This window comes from Mandrillus leucophaeus, unplaced genomic scaffold (assembly GCF_000951045.1).
Source record: "Mandrillus leucophaeus isolate KB7577 unplaced genomic scaffold, Mleu.le_1.0 Scaffold1835, whole genome shotgun sequence".
Lineage (NCBI taxonomy): Eukaryota > Metazoa > Chordata > Mammalia > Primates > Cercopithecidae > Mandrillus > Mandrillus leucophaeus.
In genome coordinates this window covers 89,761-110,884 of record NW_012101849.1, presented here as the reverse complement: position 1 = coordinate 110,884, position 21,124 = coordinate 89,761, and the positions used below count along the sequence as shown (strand labels likewise).

At 34.1% G+C, this 21,124-nt stretch overlaps 1 protein-coding gene across 5 annotated transcripts in view; it reads left to right on the top strand.

Moving 5' to 3' along the window:
* Positions 1 to 21,124, top strand: part of ABCB7 (ATP-binding cassette, sub-family B (MDR/TAP), member 7) — a 112,742-nt gene that overhangs the window by 70,505 nt on the left and 21,113 nt on the right. For all 5 annotated transcript variants that reach the window (XM_011977759.1, XM_011977758.1, XM_011977761.1 and 2 more), the window contains 4 exons: positions 18,067 to 18,199; positions 19,084 to 19,352; positions 20,750 to 20,838; positions 20,930 to 21,017. In XM_011977759.1, coding sequence (XP_011833149.1) covers positions 18,067 to 18,199; positions 19,084 to 19,352; positions 20,750 to 20,838; positions 20,930 to 21,017 — 579 coding nt within the window. The remainder of the gene's footprint in view (positions 1 to 18,066; positions 18,200 to 19,083; positions 19,353 to 20,749; positions 20,839 to 20,929; positions 21,018 to 21,124) is intronic.

Genomic DNA, 21,124 nt, shown 5'->3' with positions numbered 1-21,124 from the left:
TTTTTGATGGAGTTTCACTCTTGTTGCCCAGGCTGGAGTGCAGTGGCGTGATCTCTGCTCACTGCAAACTCCGACTCCCAGGTTCAAGTGATTCTCCTGTCTCAGCCTCCCAAGTAGCTGGGATTACGGGCGGATGCCACCATACCCGGCTTATTTTTGTATTTTTAGTAGAGATGGGGTTTTCTCGTATTGGTCAGGCTCATCTCAAACTCCTGACCTCAGGTGATCCACCCGCCTCAGCCTCCCAAAGTGTTGGGATTACAGGCATGAGCCACAGCGCCCGGCCAACCTAATTCAACCTTTCTATTAGTATTTTACATACAACCATGCCAGGATTTAGGGAAAATGTAAAACATATTTATTGAAATCATTTGATTTTATAAAATGTATGTTACCTTTAATATTACCAAAAAATGTTTATTCATATTCTCTAACCACTGCCATCTTGGAAACCACTTAGATGACAGAAAAACTGGGGGCAAAGGAAATTAAAGTATCAAGTGCAAAAATAAGCTATCTTTACAATTATAATAATTTCAAGGGAGAGTGATTTATAAAAATAAACACCCTTTTTCTTCAGAAATGCATCTGTTATATAAAGTATGACAGGTAATATATATATTGAGCAAATATTTATTGACTAACAAATAATGATTTTTTTATATATATATATAAAAATATATATATATGACATAATAGAAACATCCAAAAGGAGAGACAAATGAAGCTGTAGTAGTGTACCAACAATTAGGCATATAGGGAAAGCTTTATGAAGGATTTAGCATTTTTTAATAACTATTTTGACATTTGTAAAATTAAAACATTTATGTACTTACTCATTTTTTTGAAATTTTTCTGAAAAATATTTTTTAAAATGAGGCAGTGCTACCTGATGCCTTTGAGAAGTATGAATTTTACCCTGTTTTATTATTATTATCATTATTATTATTATTATTAAAAGACTATATCTTGGAGAAGTTTTAAGTTTACAGAAAAATTGAACAGTAAGTACAAAGAGTTATTATATATACCCCTTTTTTCCCCCCCACAATGCAGTTTCTTCTGTTATTAGCATCTTGCATTAATATGGTACATTTGCTAAAACTGATGAACCAATTACTTTTAAAAGATACATTATTATTAACCGAGTCCATAGTTTACATTAGGATTCACTTTTTGTGTTCTACAGTTTTATGGTTTTTGGGAAATGTATAATGTCATGTATTCACCATTATGATATCATATATCATATAGAATAGTTTCCCTACCCCCAAAATCCCATGTGATCCATCTATTCATCTGTCCTTCCTTCCTCCAAAATTCCTAACAACAGTGATCTTTTTACTAACTCTCTAGTTTTGCCTTTTCCAGAATGTCATATAGTTGGAACAATATGGTATGTAGCTTTTTCAGACTGGCTTCCTTCACTTAGCAATATGTATTTCAAGATATTCATTGTGTGTGTGTGTGTGTGACCTGATAGCTCTTTTCTTTGTATCACTGAATACTATATGGGTGTACTATAGTGTGTTTATCCACTCACCTGTTGAAAGATATCTTGGTTTCCTTTAGATTTTGGCCATCGTTGATAAAGTTGTAGTAAACATTTGTGTGCAGGTTTTTGTGTGGCCATAAGTTTTCATCTCATTTGGGTAAATACCAAAGAACACAATTGCTGGATTGTCTTGTAAGACTATGTTTTGTTTTGTAAGAAACTCCTAAATAACCTTTTATAGTTGGTATACCGTTCTACATTCCTACAAGCAATGAATAAGAGTTCCTGTTGTTCCACATCCTCACTAGCATTTGGTGTTAGCGATATTTTAGATTTTAACCATTCTAATAGGTGTGTAGTAGCATCTCACTTTTGTTCTAATTTACAAATGCCTAATGACATATGTCGTTGACGTCTTTTCATACGCTTTTTTGTCATTTGTATATCTTATTTGGTGAAATGTCTGATCAGTTCTTTTGCCCATTTTTAAATTGGATTGTTTTCTTATTTTTGAGATTTAAGAGTTCTTTTGTAATTTTGGATGCAAATACATTATCAGACAAGTCTTTTGCAAATACTTTGTCCCAGTCTGTGGCTTGTCATCTTATTCTGTTAACAGTGTGTTTTGTAAAGCAGAAGCTTTTAATATTAATGAAGTCCTACTTACCAATCTTTCATAGATCATGTTTTTGGTGCTAAGTCATTGCCAAACCCAAGGTTACCTGGATTTTATCTTACGTTATCTTCTAGATGATTTATAGTTTCATCTTCTACATTTTGGTCTATGATCTATTTAGAGTTAATTTTTATGAAATATGTAAGGTCTGTGTCTGGATTCCTTTTTTTTTTTTTCATTGGCATGCTCAGTTGCTCCAGCATCATTTATTGAAAAGGCTATCTCTTCCCCATTGGGTTGCCTTTGCTCCTTTTGTGAAAGATCAGTTGACTATATTTTTGTGAGTCTGTTTTTGTGTGCTGTCTCTTCTATTTCCATTGATCTATTTGTTTGTTTTTTGACCAATACCACACTGTCAGGATTACTGTAGCTTCATATAGTAAGTCTTATAGTCGGGTAGTGTCAGACCTCCAATATTGTTTTCTTTTTCAGTATTCTGTTGGCTGTTTTGAATTTTTTGCCTTTCTATATAAACTTTAGGATCAATTTGTCCATATCCACAAAATTGCTTACTGGGATTTTGATTGGGGTTACATTGAATCTATAGATCAAGCTGGAGAAAACTGACATCTAAACAATATTGAGTCTTCCTATACATGAACATGGAGTATCTCTCCATTTATTTAGCTTCTTTGATTTCTTTCATATGAGTTTATAGTTTTCCTCATATACCTTTTGCACACATTTGTTAGATTTGTACTGAAGTATTTCATTTTTTGTTTTTAATTTAAATGGCGTTGTATTTTTTATTTCAAATTGCATATTGTTCATTGGTGGTATGTGGGAAGGTAGTTGACTTTTGTATATGACTTTGTATGTTGCAACCTTGCTGTAATTGCTTATTAGTTCTAGTAGGGTTTTTTGTTGATTTTTTTTTTCAGATTTTCTATATAGACAATTATATCACCTGCAAAGACAGTTTTATTTCATCCTTTCTAGAATGAATACCTTTATTTCCTTTTCTTATCTTATTGCATTAGCTGTGACTTCTAGTAGTGTTGAATGTAATGTGATAAAAGAGGACATCCTTGCCTTGTTCACAGTTTAGTTTCCCACCATTAAGTATGCTATTAGCTTTAAGGTTTTTTGTAGGTGTTTGTGATCAAGTTGAAGTTTTCCTCTATTCCTAGTTTGCTGGGAGTTTTTGTAATAAGTAGGTGTTGGAATTTGTTAAATTATTTTTCTTCATCTGCTATCATTTGATTTTTCTTCTTTAGCTTGTTGATGTGATGGATTACATTAACCGATTTTCAAATGTTGAACCAGCTTTCCATACCCAGAATAAATTCCACCTGGTTATGTTGTATAATTATTTTTGTACATTGTTGGGTATGATTTGGTAATATTTTGTTGAGGATTTTTGTATCTATATTCAGGAGAGAGGGTGGTCTGTACTTTTCTTATAATGTCTTTGGTTTTGATATTAGAGTGGTACTGTTTTCATGGAATGAGTTAGGAAGTATTCCCTCTACTTCTGTTTTCTGGAAGAAATTATAGAGAATTCACATCATTTCTTCTTTAAGTAGTTAGTAAAATTCACCAGTGAAACCATTTGGCTCAGTGCTTTCTGTTTTGGAAGGTTATTAATTATTGAATCAATTTCTTGAATAGATACAGACCAATTGAATTTATCAATGTATCTTGTATAGGAAGGGATCTTTTAAGGAATTTGTCCATTTCATCTAAGTTATCAAATTTGTTGTACTAAAGTTGCTCATACTATCCCTCAATTATTCTTTTAATGTTCATACAAATAGTACTGAAGGCCTGCCTTTCATTTCTGATGTTAGTAATTTGTCTTCTTTCTTTTTTGCTTGATTAGCCTGACTAGAGACTTAGCAATTTTATTGCTCTTTTCCAAGAGCCAGCTTTTGGTTTTGTTGATTTCCTTTTTTCAATTTCATTGATTTCTGCCCCAATTTTTATTCTTCTGCTTACTTTGGATTTAATTCGCACTTTTTTTTTATTTTCCCAAGATGGAAACTTAGATTATTCATCTTAGGTCTTTCTTTTCTAATATTTGCATTCAGTGCTATAAATTTCTTTTTAAGTGCTGCTTTTGCTGCATCCCACAAATTTTGATACATTATATCTTCCATCTTTATTTAGTTCAAAATATTTTTAGATTTCTCTTTAGTCTTTGACCCACGTGTTATTTAAAAGCATGTTGTTTAATCGTTGGGATATGCCTACTGTCATTCTGTTAGTGATTTCTAATTCAATTCCATTTTGCCTAGGGCATACTTCATGCGATGTGTATTTTTAAAAATTTGTAAAGGTGTGTTTTATGGCCCAGAGTGTCATTTATCTTGGTGAATGATCTGTGCAAGTTTGAGAAGAATATGTATTCTGCTCTTGTTGGATGAAGTATCCTATAGGTGTCATTTAGATATAATAGAGGATGCATCTATTTTTCCTTGCCATTCTATCAGTTTTTGCCCCATGCATTTTGATATTTTGTTGTTAGGTGCATACACAATTAAGGAATGTTATATCTTTTTGGAGAATTGACCTCTTTATCATTATGTAATGCCCCTCTTTTATTCCTGTTTCCTGTTAATTTTCCTTGATCTGAAGTGTGTTTTATCTGAAATTAATATAGTTACTCCAGCTTAGCTTTGATAAGATGATATATATTTCTTCATCCGTTTACATATAATTCATTATGTCTTTATATTTAAAATGGGATCTGTAGTTGGATCATCTTTTAAAAATCCATTCTGACAATCTGGGTTTTTTTTAATGCCATCAGATCCAGGCATGATGTTTTAATTGGTATAGACTATTCATATTTAAAAGATTAACTGATATTATTGGATTAATATTGACCATATATGTAACTGTTTTCTGTTCATTGCCTTTCTTCTTTGGTTTTTGCTTTTATTTTACTTTTTATTCAATCTTTTTCTTCCTTCTCTGGCTTTAATTAAACATTTTATATTATTTTGTTTTTTCTAATCATTTAACTTTCCAATTATACTTTCCAATTTTTAAGTGGTTGCCATAGAGTTTGCATTATACATTTATAGGCAGTCTAATTCCACTTTAATATAACACTGTTACTGCTTCATGGGAGTGGTGCACATAACAGTATTCCCAATTCATTCCCCCTGTCACTTACACACTGCTGTGATTCATTTCACCTATTTATAAGCTTTAATTACCCAATACATTGTTGCTGTTATTATTTTGAAGAAACTTACCTGTTAGATCAATTAAGAATAAAAATAAATTATTTTATTTTACATTAATTTCTTCTCTAACATTGCTTCCCTATTAAATGTAAATCTGAGATTTTGACCAATGTCATTTCCATTCTCTCTGGAAAACTTTTTTTAAAAACAGTTCTTGCAGGATCCATGTACTAGCAACAAATTTCCTCAATTTTTGCTTTTGTAGAGAGTATATATTTTTCCCTCACTTGTAAAGGACAGTTTCACTAGGTGCAGAATTCTAGGTTGGTGGATTGTTTTTTTCAACAGTTTAAATATTTCACTCCACTCTGTTCTTGCTTGCATTCACTGCTATTTTTATTCTTGTTCCTTTATAGGGGATTCCCCTGGCTTCTTTTAAGATTATTTTTGTCTTTGATTTTTGTAGTTTGAATATGATATACCAGGCTATACCTTTTGGGAGTTTTTTGTTGTTGTTGTGTTTTATTTGTTTTGTTTTGTTTTTTCTACTTGGTGTTCTCTAAGCTTTCCTGGATCTGTGGTTTGGTGTTGTCGTTAATTTTTAGAAAATTCTTAGCCTTTATTATTTCAATTATTTTTTCTGTTCCTTTTCCCTTTTCCTTGTGGTATTCCCATTATGTATACGTATGTTACACCTTTTGTAATTCTCCCGTATTTCTTGCATATTCTTTTCCATTTTAAATTCATTTTGTTCTTTACTTTTCACTTTGTGAAGTTTTCACTGACATACGTCTTCAAGCTCACTAATTCTTTTCTATTTTGTGTCCTGTCTACTGATGAGCCTATCAAAGACATTCGTCATTTCCGTTAGAGTGTTTTTGATTTCTTGCATAACCTTTTGATTATTTCTTAGAGATTCCCCTCCCTTTGTTTATATTACCCATCTTTTCTTGCATGCTGTCTGCTTTTTCCATTAGAGCCTTTGGCATTTTAAATTCCTCGTCTTATAATTCTAAAATCTCTGCCGTATGTGAGTCTGGTTCCAATGTTTACTTTGTCTGTTTAGATTCTTCTTTGCCTTTTGGCATGCCTTGTAATTTTTTTTGAAAGCTAGACAATGCATTAGGTAAAATGTACTGAGGTAAATATGCTTTAATGTGAGATTTTATGTTTATCTGGCTAGGAGTTGGCTGTCTTTAATGTTAGTTGTAGCTGTAGGTGTCAGAGGCTAGAATTTCCTCTAGAACCTGCTAAACGGGGCCAGACAAATTTTAGGGGATAAGGCCATATCAACAAAAAATTTTAATGAATCAGGTTCACATATCATGTAACTTCTACTAGTTACTGTTGAGGTTGTTCATTAAATATCAGTGTGATTTACTTTTCCCCTCTAAATGTTTTATCTGCTAGAGGATTTAGATAAGAGGATTTATCTCTTAGATTAGATTAGTGGAGTTGAGACTACAAGTCAATTGCTCTTTCATATTCTTTAATTTGCTTTCGGTTCTGTGTGCTTCAGCCGTGAAATAAGGTAAAACAAGTTTGTTTTACGGATATTATGATCTCTAGCTTTTAGATGTCTGTTATTTAAAATGACAATGACATATAGTCCCTTTCTGTGTCATAGCTTTGTCATGTTTATACTTTCAAACTATTATATTAGGTAAAAACAACAGATTACTTACAAATATTACATTATGTAACAGTCTTGCATATGGAGTCTTCTGCGTGTCTGTTATTCATATAGATTAGTCATAACTCTTGCTTTACTTTCTCAGAATCCATATTCAGCTATGATGCAAGGATTGGATTAAATAGACTGTTTTCTGTTGAGGTTACTCTTTGATGCCCAGAGCAAACTTTATATACAAGCCAGAATTATTTTGGTGATGCAGTGGAAATCTTTAACGACATTTCCTTTATTGCCTAGGCCTAATTTTCATGAATTAATAATGTATATAATATAAAATAATTTCTATTTGATCAACTTACATAACTGCTTTGTTGTTGTTTGATATTTTTCCTTTAATGAGAATAGAAACTTCAGTTCTGTGAGGATTCTACCACTACCCTGATAAATCTTTACAAATTGTCTGAGTACCCTTAATGCAGGCAAACCCCAAAATTGGGGCTTAGCCTGGGAGGGTTCTTGGCTTCGTGCAGGAAAGAATTCAAGAGTGAGCTGACAGCAAAGTGAAAGCAAGGTTATTAGAGCAACAGAGTACAGAAATATGGTTGCTCCATAGACAGAGTAGCAGCAGCAGCCCTTGTGGATTTCTGGTTAGCTATATGGCTATTCCTTGATTAGTTGTGAAATAAGGGGTGGGTTATTCATGAATTTCCTGGAAAAGGGATGAGGAGTTCCTGGAACTAAGGGTTCCTCCTCCTTTTAAGCCATATAAAGCAACTTCCAGGAGTTGCCATGGCATTTGTAAATTGTGATGGTGCTGGTGGGAATTGCTTTTAGCATGATAATGCATTGTAATTAGTGTGTAATGAACAATGAGGGCAACTAGAGGTCGTTTTAGTCACCATCTTGGTTCTAGCTGGTTTTGGCTGGTTTCTTTGCTGCATTCTGTTTTGCTCAGATCCTGTTTGTTTGGTGGGGCCTCATGACCAGTGCTTGGAAAATAATTCGTGCTGATCTACTACCTTACCTTGTCCAGTTATCTCTTATCTTTGTCTTGCCTTGCTAGTCAAATCCCTCTTTAGTGCTCTTGGTCTTTATTTTTTTCTCTCCTGATTCTTTTGTGAATAGAGAAGCAATTAAAGGAACAAAATGCTTTTTTACTTGTTTAGATATATTGGGCACTTCTTGGCAGCACTGCTCATAAAGCCCTTAGTTAACAGAGTCCACTCTGAAAGAGGTAAATTTTTTGAGGAGTTTAGATATTAAAAAGTCTGAAAGAATTGGGTTCCTCAGATGAGTAGTCATAATCATAATGGGAAAAGTGATAATTAAATCTGGAACTTGAGGTCCTCAGCAAACTGATTATATTGACCAGTAATTTTGGCACCATGTAGATACAGCATACTTTCGGTAGTCCTTTATGGCAATTTTACTTTTTACTTAACTCTGTTCTTCAATTACTATCCCAAATTGTACAGTTTTGTGCTAAAAATTAAATGAATACCATTTTGTAATGATATACCAGTCTCTGATAATTCAAGAGCCTAGCAGATTATTTATATGATTTAAATTTTTGATCTAAGAAAGAAAAATGTTTTATAAGTTCCTGAGGCTGGGCATGGTGGCTTATGCCTGTAATCTCAGCTCTTTGGGAGGCCGAGGCAGGCAGATCACTTGAGGCCAGGAGTTTGAGACCTGCCTGGCCAACATGTGAAACCCCATCTCTACTAAAAATACAAAAATTAGCTTGACATGGTGGTGCGTGCCTGTAGTCCCAGCTACTTGGGAGGCTGAGGCATGAGAATCACTTGAACATGGGAGACGGTACTTGCATTTAGCTGAGATCACCCCACTGCACTCCAGCCTAGGTGACAGAGGTGATTCCATCTCAAAAAAAAAAAAAAGTAAATTAAAGGTTCCTTTATTTCTCGTGTACTTAGTGTGCACATTGCAGTCAGATTAAATATACCTTTTGTCACAAGATTACAATCTTGTAAATATAACCAGTTTTTTAATTTTTAAAAAGTAACAGGGTATGAACCTTCATATTGGGTTGATTTTTATTGAAATACACTGTGATTCAGCCTTATTTTTAGACATTTCCTGCCCCCAGACGAGCCAGGTCTGTGCTGTGATGCTGGCTTTATTTCTTTTAATTTTAATGTACATTCAATGAAATGCACTCTTTTTAGTATACAGTTCCATAATTTTTAACACGTGTATATTCACATAATTACCACCACAGTCAGGATACAGACAAGTGCTATCACCCCAAAAATCTCCCTTGTGTTACCTCTTTTTAGTCATACCCTATCCAGACCCCTAGCTGCTGGGAAACATTGATTTGTCCTCTATCACTATAGTTTTCTCATTTTGAGTATGCCATATAAATGGAATCATGTAGTATATAACCTTTTGAGCTGATTTCTCACACTCAGCATGACGTCTTGGTCATTCATCCATGTTACTGGATATACCAATTTGTTTCTTTTCATTGTCAAGTAGTATTCCATGGTATGGATAAAACAGAGTTTGTCCATTCACCCATTCAACAACATTGGGTTCTTTCCACTTTTTAGTGATTATAGATTATAACTAGAGCTGCTTTAAACATTCAGACACAGGTTTTTGTGTGAACCTGAGTTTCCATACCTCTAGAATAAACACTTAAGAGTGGAATGCTAGGTCATACTAAACACATGTTCAACTCAATAAGAAACTGCCAAGCTGTTTTCCAGAGTGGTTCTCTTTGTATTCCCACCAGCAGTGTATGAAAGAGTTCCTATTGCTTTGCTTCTTTGTCAACACTAGGTATTGTCAGGTGAATGGTGGTATCTTGTGGTTTTAATTTACATTTCTCTTAAGGCCTGAGATATTAAGCAGCTTTGTGTGTATTTAGTTTACATTTGTGGTTCTTCCTTTTGTGAAGTGTCTGTTTAAGCATTTTGTCCATTTTTTAATTGGGCTGTTTGTTTTTCCTCTCAACTTTAGTGAATTCTTTATATATTCTGATATGAAACCTTTATCAGATACATGATTTGCAGATATATTCTCCCAGTCTGTAGCTTGTTTTTTAATCCCCTTAGTAGTATTTTATGTAGAACAAATGTTTTTAATTTTGATGAATTTCAGTTTATTATTTTTTTCCTTTATGGATTATGCTTTTGTTGTCATGTCTAGTAACTATTTGCCTAACTAAAGTTCATTAAGATTTTCTCTTTTTTCTTCTAAATGTTTTATATATTTTTCTCTTTTACATTTAGATCGGTGCCATGTTTTTTAAAAAATAAGTATGTACTGAACTAAAGTGCTACATTTTGAATTCCTGTATGAGGTTTAGGTAGAAATTAAATTTTTTTCCAATTGTTCCAACACCAAGGCTATCCTTTCCCCATTCAGTTTGCTTTGTATCCTATTACTGCTATAACAGATTATCGCAAACATAGTAGCTGAAAACACTGCAAATTTGTTATGTTACATTTCTGGAGGTCAGAAATCCAAAATTAGGTTTCACTGGATCGAAATAAAGATATTTGGCATGGTTGTGCTCCCTCCAGAAACTCTTGAGGAAAATCTATTTCCTTGCCTTTTCCTGCTTCTAGAGTTCACCTACATTCCTTGGCTCAGGGCCTCTTACTCCATCTTCAGCATCAACAGCATGTTCAGTCTCTCTCTGACTCTGACCCTTTTGCTTCCCTTCGTCTTATCTTCTCTCAACTTTGACTCTCCTGCCTCTCTCTTATAAGTACTCCTGTAATTAGATTTGGCCCACCCAAATAATCAAAGATAAAGAACATAATCATGTTCTTCAGCTTAATCACATCTGCAAAGTTCATTTTGCTATGTAAGGTATCATCTTTATAGGTTCTGGAAATTGGTACATGAGTATCTTTGGGGAGCCATTATTCTTTCTCCATAATGATTATATATGGGATGTTTTTCTGGAATCTATTCTGTTTCATTGATGTTTGTGTTTCTGCATTCACCAGTACCACACTATTTTTATATTTGAGATATATATATATCATATATATATAAAATATATGTATATATTTTTTAGTTTTATAGTAAGTTTTAAAGCCAGGTAGGATGATTCTTCCAACTTTCTTCCCTTCTTTTCAAATTTGTTTTTTGCTATTCCAGTTTTTTTTGACTCTGCATATAAATTTTAGAATAAACTTTTCTATAGCTATTAAAGCTCTTCTATCAAAGAAGCCTGATGATATTTTAAATGAAATTTTATTAAAAATGTAGACCAATTTGGGTAGAATTGACCTCCTTACTAGGTCGTGTCTTCCATTGGATGAATGTAGTATGTTTCTCCATTTATTTAGCTTTTATTTGATTTATTTCATCAGCATTGATAGCTTTCAGCATACAGACCTGACACATGTTTGATTATCCCAGTGGTTCCCACCCAGGGGTGATTTTGACCCCAAGAGGACATTACGCAATGTCTAGAGACATTTTTATAGGTCACAACTAGAGGGGGTGGGGTATGCTACTGGCATGTATTGGGTAGAGGTTAAGGACACTGTGAAACATCGTACGATGCACAGAATAGCTCTTCCCGCAAGAAAGAATTATGGAACCCAAACTGTCAGTAGTGCTGTAGGTTGAGACCTTGAGTTAGATTTATACTTAAGAATTTTTTTTATTTGATGAGGACAATGTGAGTAATTTTCTTTTTTAAATTTTGGTTTCTAACTGTTCATTGCTAATATGTTGATATATTAGTAACTATTGATTTTTGTTGATCATTGTAATATATTGATAATAATATTGGTATCATTTATATATTTGGATTTCAGTCTACCATTTTATTATTTGTTTTCTGATAAATTTATTTTGTTACTTGGTTTTACCTTTACTGTCACCTTTTATGTTATTTGAACAGATTTTACTATCCCATTTTAATTTATCTACTATGTGTTTTAGTTTATCTCTTTATATAATTTTGTAGTGGTTACTCTAGAAATTATAGTATGCATAAGTAACTTTTCACAGTCTGCTTAGAGTCAGTATTTTACTACTTCAAATGAAATGTAAAAACTTACTACTCTGTAAGTTCCTTTACCTTCCCCCTTTATATTTACCATTGTTTCATATCTCTTTAATACTGTAAACCCCATCAGTCAGTGATCTTTTTTCTTACTCTGTGGAATCTTTCTGGACAAATGTAAATTTTGCTTTTAACTATCAAACATATTTTTAAAGAACTTAAGAATAGGTTATTATATTTACACAGATATTTGCCATTTCCATTGCTCATCCTTCATTCCTGATATTCCAGGTTTCCTTCTGCTTTCATTTCTTGTTTTATGAAGAATTTTCTGTAGCAATTCTTTTAAAGCAGGCCTTCTGGTAACTAATTCTCTTAGTGCTTCTTAATCTGAAAATGTCTTGATATTCCCTTCATTCACAAAGATTAATTTTGCCCAGTGTACCATACTAGGTTGACAGTTCTTTTCTGTCACCACTTGAAAAATGTTGTCCCACTTACTGCTGGCCTCTGTGGAAATCTGCTGTCTTAATATTGTTTTTCCCTTATACATAATGTTTTTATCTAGGTGATTTTAGGATATTTTTCTCTGTCTTTAGCTTTCATAAGTTTAATTATGATGTGTCTTGGTGTGAATTTCTTTGGGTTTATCTACATTTGGGTTGCTCAGCTTCTTGAAATTATAGGTTTATGTCTTTTGCCAAATTTGGGAAATTTGCAGCCATTATTTCGTTGGTACTTTTTTGTGCCCCACACTCTTCTGCTATCCTTCTGGGATTCAATAAAGGATGATAAGTGTTTTGTTACAGCTCCATAGGTCCCTGAGACTCGGTTTTGGCTTTTTTTTTTTTCTTTAGTCTATTTTCTCCCCGTTGTTAAGCTTAGGTAGCATCCCAACATGTGCTGTGTATTTTAATGATATTGTTGACTACTAGAACATCTGCTTGGTTGCTAAGACTCTTGTATACCTTACCTTGAAATCTTGATTGGTAAGACTTACATAGCTTCTATCAGTTGTAGCTAAACTTAACAAAGATGAATGGCATAATAATGGAACATTAAGAAGAGCTGGGATTTCAGTGTTTTTGTTAAGCCTGATAGAATTGTTTTCACATATTATTAATGTGCATCAATTTAGTTTCTTCAGAAAAACTTTGGTAGTCTGACAGACTTCCTGTTCCTAAGTAACGGTTGATGTTTTTCATACTATAATTGCAGAAAATGTAGAATGTGAATGATTAAACATTTGCCTTGACTATATGAAAGCATTGTACTCCTAATTATTGTTCTATCTTCAGGTTCATTAATACTTGCCTCTGTCTTCTCCATTTTGCCATGGAGCCCATCCATTGAGTTTTTATATGTTAGTTATTATATTTTTCAGTTCTGTATTTTTTATTTGGTTCTTTATATCCTTTATTTCCTGAGACTTCTATTTTTTCACTTATTTCAAGCATGTTCATAAATATTCCTTGAAGCACTTTTATGATGGCTACTCTGAAATCTTTCAGATAGTTGTAATGTTTGTGTCATCCTGATGTTAGTGTCTATTGATTGTATTGTCTTAATCAAATTGATATCTTATTGGTTCTTGATATGATTTTTTAAATCGAAACCTGGACATGTAGAGTATTATTAGACTCTGAATCTTATGTATATCTTCTGTTTAGCAGGCCTCCTGTGACACCACTTCACTGGAGCAGGGGTGCTGCCTCATTACTGTGGGTGGAGATGAGAATCTGGGTTCCTACTTGGGCCTCTATTGACTCCTGGCAGAAGGGATTTCTCATTGCTGCTGAATGGAGTGAGAAGTTAGACTCCTGAGTAGAATAAAAGGCAGTAGACTGGGCAAAAATATTTGCAAACCACATATCCAACAAAGGCCTTATACTTAGAATATATAAAGAACCCTTAAAACTCAACAGCAGAAAAACAAACAATCCAATTATAAAATGCACAAAAGGCATGAACAGGTATTTCACCAAAGAGAAGATATAGATTGCAAATAAGCACATTAAAAAGTGTTCAACATCAATGAGGTAACAATATGCACCTATTGGAACAATTTTGAAATTTAAAAAAAAATGATAATACCAAATGTTTGTGAGGATGCAGAAGAACCGAGTCACTCATACTTTGTTGGTTATTATAAAATGATACAGCAGGCCAGTTGTGGTGGCTCACACCCATAATCTCAGCACTTTGGGCGGCCAAGGCAGGCAGATCACTTGAGCCCAGGAGTTTGAGACCAGCCTGGGCCAACGTGGTGAAACCCCGTCTCTACCGAAAATACAAAAATTAGCTAGGTGTGGTGGCGTGCACTTGTAGTCCCAGCTACTCAGGAGGCAAAGGCAGGAGAATTGCTTGAACTCGGGAGGTGAAGGTTGCACTGAGATGAGATCATGCCACTGCACTCCATCCTGGGCAACAGAGTGAGACTGTGTCTCAGAAATGTAAAATAGAATGATACAGCAATTCTAGAAAGAGTGTGGCAGTTTCTTAGTAAGGTCAGCATGGAGATGCCATATGACTTAGCAATTGGACTCTTGGGTCTTTTCCCAGATGAATGGAAACTTATATCCACCTGTATGAGAATGTTGATAACATCTTTACTCATAGTAGCCTTAAGCTAGAAACAACCAAAATGTCCTTCGGGATGACTGGTTGAATAAATTCTTGTACATCCATGGAATAATCCTTAGTAATAGCAAATGATGAGCTATTGATATATGCAACAGTCTTGATAAACTTTGAGCACATTATGCTGAATAAAACAAAAGCTGATCTTAAAAGGTTATGTACTATATGATTCCATTTCTAGAATATTCTCAAGATGAGTAAACTGTAGAGATCAAGAGCAAATTAGGGGTTGCCAGGGTAAAGGGACTGGGGTGAGGCAGGTAGAACGGGGGTGAATACAAAGTGGTGGCATAATGGATTTCTCTTGTGGTGATGGAATAGTTTTGTATCTTGATTGTGGTGCTGGTTACAGATCTGAATGTGCGATAAAATTGCATAGAACCACACAAACAGACACATACATACTACACACACATACACATGAATACAGGCTAAAAGATGGTAAAAACTGAATGAGGTCTCTAGTCCAGTAGTTAACAGTAGTGTGCTGATGTTAACCTTCTGGTTTTGATATTGAACTACAGCAAAATACAATGTCATTAGGAGATGCTGGGTGAAGGGTACCTGGGTCTCTTTGTACTACATACTACTTTTGCAGCTTTCTATGAGTCTAATTATTTCAAAATAAAAAAGTTTTTTGTTTTTGTTTTTTTTTTTTAAGAAGATTCTCATTTGCCTGGAATAGTTTAAATCTAGTTCTGCTAAAGGCAGCATACTGGAGAAAACCACTGTTTGCTACTCCCACCTCCAAAATATCACAAGGCAAATAAAACTTACATTATATATTAATAAAAACATCTACATGTAATATCCTTCTTATTTCTTTGGTGTATTTCTTTCCTTTTTAACATATATGGCATATTTCTTACCTTTTTAAAATTACTTGTATGGGAAAACTGACAGTATTCAGTTGTTATTAGGGGTAGTGCCATGTTTTTTGCATGTGCTAACTGCCCTTTTTCTGCCACTAACAACACAGTGCAGATGACACTCACATGTCCTGAACACTTACAAGGATGTTCTCTAGTTTGACCAAATCCAAAAACATTTCCAAGGAAGTAAAATTGCACAACTTTATCGGTGATACATTAGTTTTAGGCATCATTCACTACAGCTTTGGAAAAGGTATAATGGGCTGTGAGTTATGAGAATTGCTTGCAAGCTGTGACTATCACTTTTTCTCCTACTGAGGAAAGTGTATTGGATTGCAGGTGAGGGAATGTATCCTTAAATGGAAAACCTGGAATCTGCTCAAATTTATTTAAATTACTTTTGATATACTTCACAACTATAGCTGGTTTAAACAGTGCCTTTGAGAGCATCCATTTTAGGGTGCAAAAGAAGTGAAATATATTGTCCCTGCCTTATAAGCTGCTATGGTATACTGGAAACAATTCTAACTTCAAGTGTCAGACCTGGATTTTAATCTTAGCTCTGCTGCTTACCAGACAGGTCATTAAACCTCATGGAACCTGAGTTTCCTCAACTATAGAGATAAAATCTATTTTGTAAAATTGTTATTCCTTTCATCCCTCACATTTGTGAAAGGTACCTACCTTCACCATATATGATTCATCTAGCTGTTGTTCAGTAAATGTTAGTTTTGTCACAAAAGGTTTGTACATTATTTGGGTGATAGATACACTAAAAGCTCAGACCTCACCAGTACGCAATATATCCATGTAACAGAACTGCACTTGTACCCCTTAAATTTATACAAAAAAAGATGGAAATATATCCATGCATATATACATACAAAATGAATCAGAAATATATCATAAAAGTGATAAATATTGTGGTATAAACTATAACAAAAAGATAGAAAATGGAGAGTGCCAAATTGGCTGCATATTTCAGAGAAGGCATTATGATAGAAATGGTATAAAAATTGGGCTTTGAATGGTGATGAGGTAGATAGGGGAGAGGAGACCATTTCAAGAAGAAGCAAGACTTGTAATCTCAGCACTTCAGGAGGCCGGGAGGCCGAGGCAGGCGGATCACAAGGTCATCAGGAGTTTGAGACCAGCCTGACCAACATGGTGAAACCCCGTCTCTACTAAAGATACAAAAATTAGCTGGGCATGGTGGTGCATGCCTATAATCTCAGCTACTCAGGAGGCTGAGGCAGGAGAATCGCTTGAACCCAGGAGGTGGAGGTCGCAGTGAGCCGAGATTTCACCACTGCACTCCAGCCTGGACGACAGAGCGAGATCTCAAAAAAAAAAAAAAAAAAAAGAAGCAGCAGCAAGAAACCTGAGGTTATATGGCTACAAGGGAATCAGAATTGAGAAATTTATACTATTTGAGACCTGCCCTATTTTCTATTAGATTTTGGAAGTCAGAAAGCTTAATGTTTAAGTAGTTTATTTCATAATGTTACATTCTTAAAAGCATCCCAACATGTGCTGTGTATTTTAATGATATTGTTGAATACTAGAATGCCTGCTTGGTTGGTAAGACTCTTGTATACCTTACCTTGGAATCTTGGTAAGACTTACATAGCTTCTATCAGTTATACCCAAACTTTGAAAGATAGATGGCATAATAATGGAGCATTAACAAGATCTGGGATTTCAGTGTTTTTATTAAGGCTTATAGAATTGTTTTCACATGTTATTAATGTGTATCTCTTCAAATAAACTTTGGGAATCTGACAAACTTTCTGTTCCTAAATGATGGTTGATGTTTTGGATACTATAACTGCAGAAAATATAGAATGTGAATGATGAAACATTTGCCTTGAATATATGAAAACATCATACTCCTAATTTTCTTTTTAAGTTTTATTTTGATGTATTCTCATGGAGAAATAGGTGCATTATTGAAAGCTTAGTTTTGATAATAATTGGGCTTTGTTTTATATGGTATTGGAGCAAAGAAGCTTTCTGTAGGACAAATGGATTTATCAGTGTTTTTTTCCAAAGGTGAATCAGCCACATATACTTGTAATTCATCTGCTTTTGTGATCCGGTTTGCTGTGTAATTTAGTTTACCATTATTTTGGTGACCAAATTATTTTTAAAATATGTATTGAATGCCTGCGGTATAAGAGCATTATATTCAGCATGGGTGGGACAAAAAGTAAAATGGCACAGACCCTCAGCGATCCAGTAGGAAAGGGAAATACATACACAAATAACTACAGTGTAAGACAGTTTGCCGTAGTGTCATGAGCTTTGTAGGATTTTAGATAATGGAGACAGCATTTTTCAGTGGCAGACCTGGGATGATTTCATGGAAGCAGAAGCATTTGACTAATTCACATAGCTTATAAATGAATATTAACATGGCAGTGTGAAGTATGAAGCCTGAAATGACAGCTCTCCCAATGTCAAAGATACTGTCTTTATGAATGGGGATAATCACTCTAATACCAGGTAGTGGTAAATATGTGAACATTATCATAAGTACTAATTTAAGGTAAATATTTGTACTTTTATAAATAAGTATTTTATATATAATGGGTGATTGATGTTTTTATGTTTTTAGGCCATGAATATTGTGGTTCCCTTCATGTTTAAATATGCTGTAGACAGCCTCAACCAGATGTCGGGAAACATGCTGAACCTGAGTGATGCACCAAATACAGTTGCAACCATGGCAACAGCAGTTCTGATTGGCTGTATGTGTTATTCTTTAATCTGTCTAAAGGTGTTGACTTTCTTCAAGGAGGTTTCATCATATTTGAGCAGATGACCTTTTCAGTACACACACAGCTTAGCATTTTGGATGTTTGTTGTTTTATGTGAGATGTTTTGTATGTGTTTTTAAAAACTGTTCTGTATGATACACTTTCAAAAAATTCCATGATAACATTAGGATTTTTACAAGTTCTAGAAAACAATAGTATGAAATAAGACATTAAATTCATAACAACCACTTCTAGGAGTTAGGCTTTTTGTAACATCCATTTCCACAAAGGTCAATTATTTTCTTGCTGGCATTGTTAGCTATTAAATAGGAAATAGCTAAATAACAATATATATGTACATAAATGCTTTATTAAAATGTATTCATTAGTAATAACACAAATCTACAGTTTGAAAAGAACAGAATATAAATGCTGTGTGCATGCATTAGAAAGGACACTATGAGATTTGGGAGACATTAGTAAGGGTATGCCTTTAGTCAAGGCACTTGATTTTTCAGGATCTCAATTTTATCACTTGTTATTTAGGAAGATTAAATTAGATAAAAATCCTCAACAGATACGCACATTTATCCACAATAATGCCATGTGGGCTATTATTTAAGTATTTTATTTGGAAAAAAATATTTTAACATTTGAAACCTAGAGGAAATAACACTGAAGGGATTCATAGTGGTAGAAAAGTTAATACTCATTAGGCTAGATTATTTCTAGGTTTCTTTTATTGTAAATATTCTGTGATATATTCATTCACTGAATTATTCATTGTACAAACATTTTCTGCACGCTTGTCATTTCTATACTCCTTTGATTCTAATATTGTTACATCCTATTTTTTCTTTTGAATGTATTGTTAGATGGTGTATCAAGAGCCGGAGCTGCTTTTTTTAACGAAGTTCGAAATGCAGTATTTGGCAAGGTAGCCCAAAATTCAATCCGAAGAATAGCCAAAAATGTCTTTCTTCATCTTCACAACCTGGATCTGGGTTTTCACCTGAGCAGACAGACGGGAGCTTTATCTAAGGCTATTGACAGAGGAACAAGGGGTATCAGTTTCGTCCTGAGTGCTTTGGTATTTAATCTTCTTCCCATCATGTTTGAAGTGATGCTTGTCAGTGGTGTTTTGGTAAGTTAAACATTTTTTCATAACAAGCTTTTATCTTAAATTCATATTAGTAGCAGTTGAATATTTGAAGCTATTGTACTGTTGCATGCCTATGGGTTTGAAAGCAAAATTCTGTGATGCCAGAAACATTATGCAGTTTAAGTATTTTACCACAAACTTCAATGGACTGCTCAAATTCTTTATCATGTTGTTATTGTAAATAACTATTCAGTTCTACACATAGATTAGTCATCAACTAGTACTTACAAGGTTTTTTTTTAAGCAGGGATTTTTATGTATGGCATTGGACTGATATGCTCAGAATATCTAGGTTTCTCATCACCATTCATAACATTTTAGGCAATTTCACCTTTTATTTTTTTTTTCTCTGTTTCAACTTTTAGGTTCAGGGGGTACCTGTGCAAGTTTGTTACATGGGTAAATTATGTGTCACTGGGGTTTGGTGTACAAATGATTTCATCACCAGGTAGTGAGCATAGTACCTAAAAGGTAGTTTTTTGACCCTCACCCATCTGCCACCCTCCACCCTCAATAGGCCCCAGTGTCTATTCCCCTCGTTGTGTCCGTGTGTACCCCACTTATAAGTGAGAACGTGGTATTTGGTTTTCTGTTCCTGAGTTAATTCGATTAGGATAATGGTCTCCAGATGCATCCATGTTGCTGCAAAGGACATGATTTTGTTTTTTATGGCTACATAGTATTCCATGGTGTACATGGGCCACATTTTCTTTATTTAGTCCACCATTGATTGCCATCCATGTCTTTGCTGTTGTGAATAGTGCTGCAGTGAACATAGGCATTTATATGTCTTTATGGCAGAATAATTTATGTTCTTTTGAATATATGTACCCAGTAATGGGATTGCTGATCAAATGGTAATTCTGTTTTAAGTTCTTTGAGAAATGTCCAAACTGCTTCCCATAATGGCTGAACTAATTTCCATTCCTACCAGCAGCGTATAAGTGTTCCCTTTTCTCCATAACCTTGACAACAAACATCTGTTATTTTTTGACTTTTTAATAATAGCCATTCTGACTCATCTGAGATGGTATCTCATTGTGGTTTTGATTTGCATTTCTCTAATGATTAGCAATTTTACCTTTTATAGTTAAAAATATATGTATGTATTTTTTATTCCTCTTTAGGCTTATTGTACTATCTTCCTATTAGTATTTGATGGTACTATTGATGTAGCAAGTGCAGTTTGACTTTCTACCCTTGTTGCCTAAAGTAGATTTTCTAAAGTATTTGATTTTTCACCCATCGTTCACATACGTAACTTCCCGCCACCATATTTTTGTTAAAATCTTTTGACTGAGATTTGCTGTTGTGTATTACAAACTGTTTGGCAAGAACAATAACTATTTCACATTTCTTCTTTGGACTTCCTTTTCTAGTATTACAAATGCGGTGCCCAGTTTGCTTTGGTAACCCTCGGAACACTTGGTACATACACAGCATTCACAGTTGCAGTCACACGGTGGAGGTAATTTATTCCCTAGAAGCCACATAAAATTTATAAATTGTTATGCTTTTATAACAGGTATTTCATGCCTATGCAAATCTTTGTCTTACAGAACTAGATTTAGAATAGAAATGAACAAAGCAGATAATGATGCAGGTAATGCTGCTATAGACTCACTGCTGAATTATGAAACTGTGAAGGTAATATGTTTAATTATACTTTCCTCTGCCTTTCACACTGCTCTAAGATTTGATCTACCATTTAATAGGTACTGTAAGTTAGAGCTTTGGGTTAGGATATGATCTCT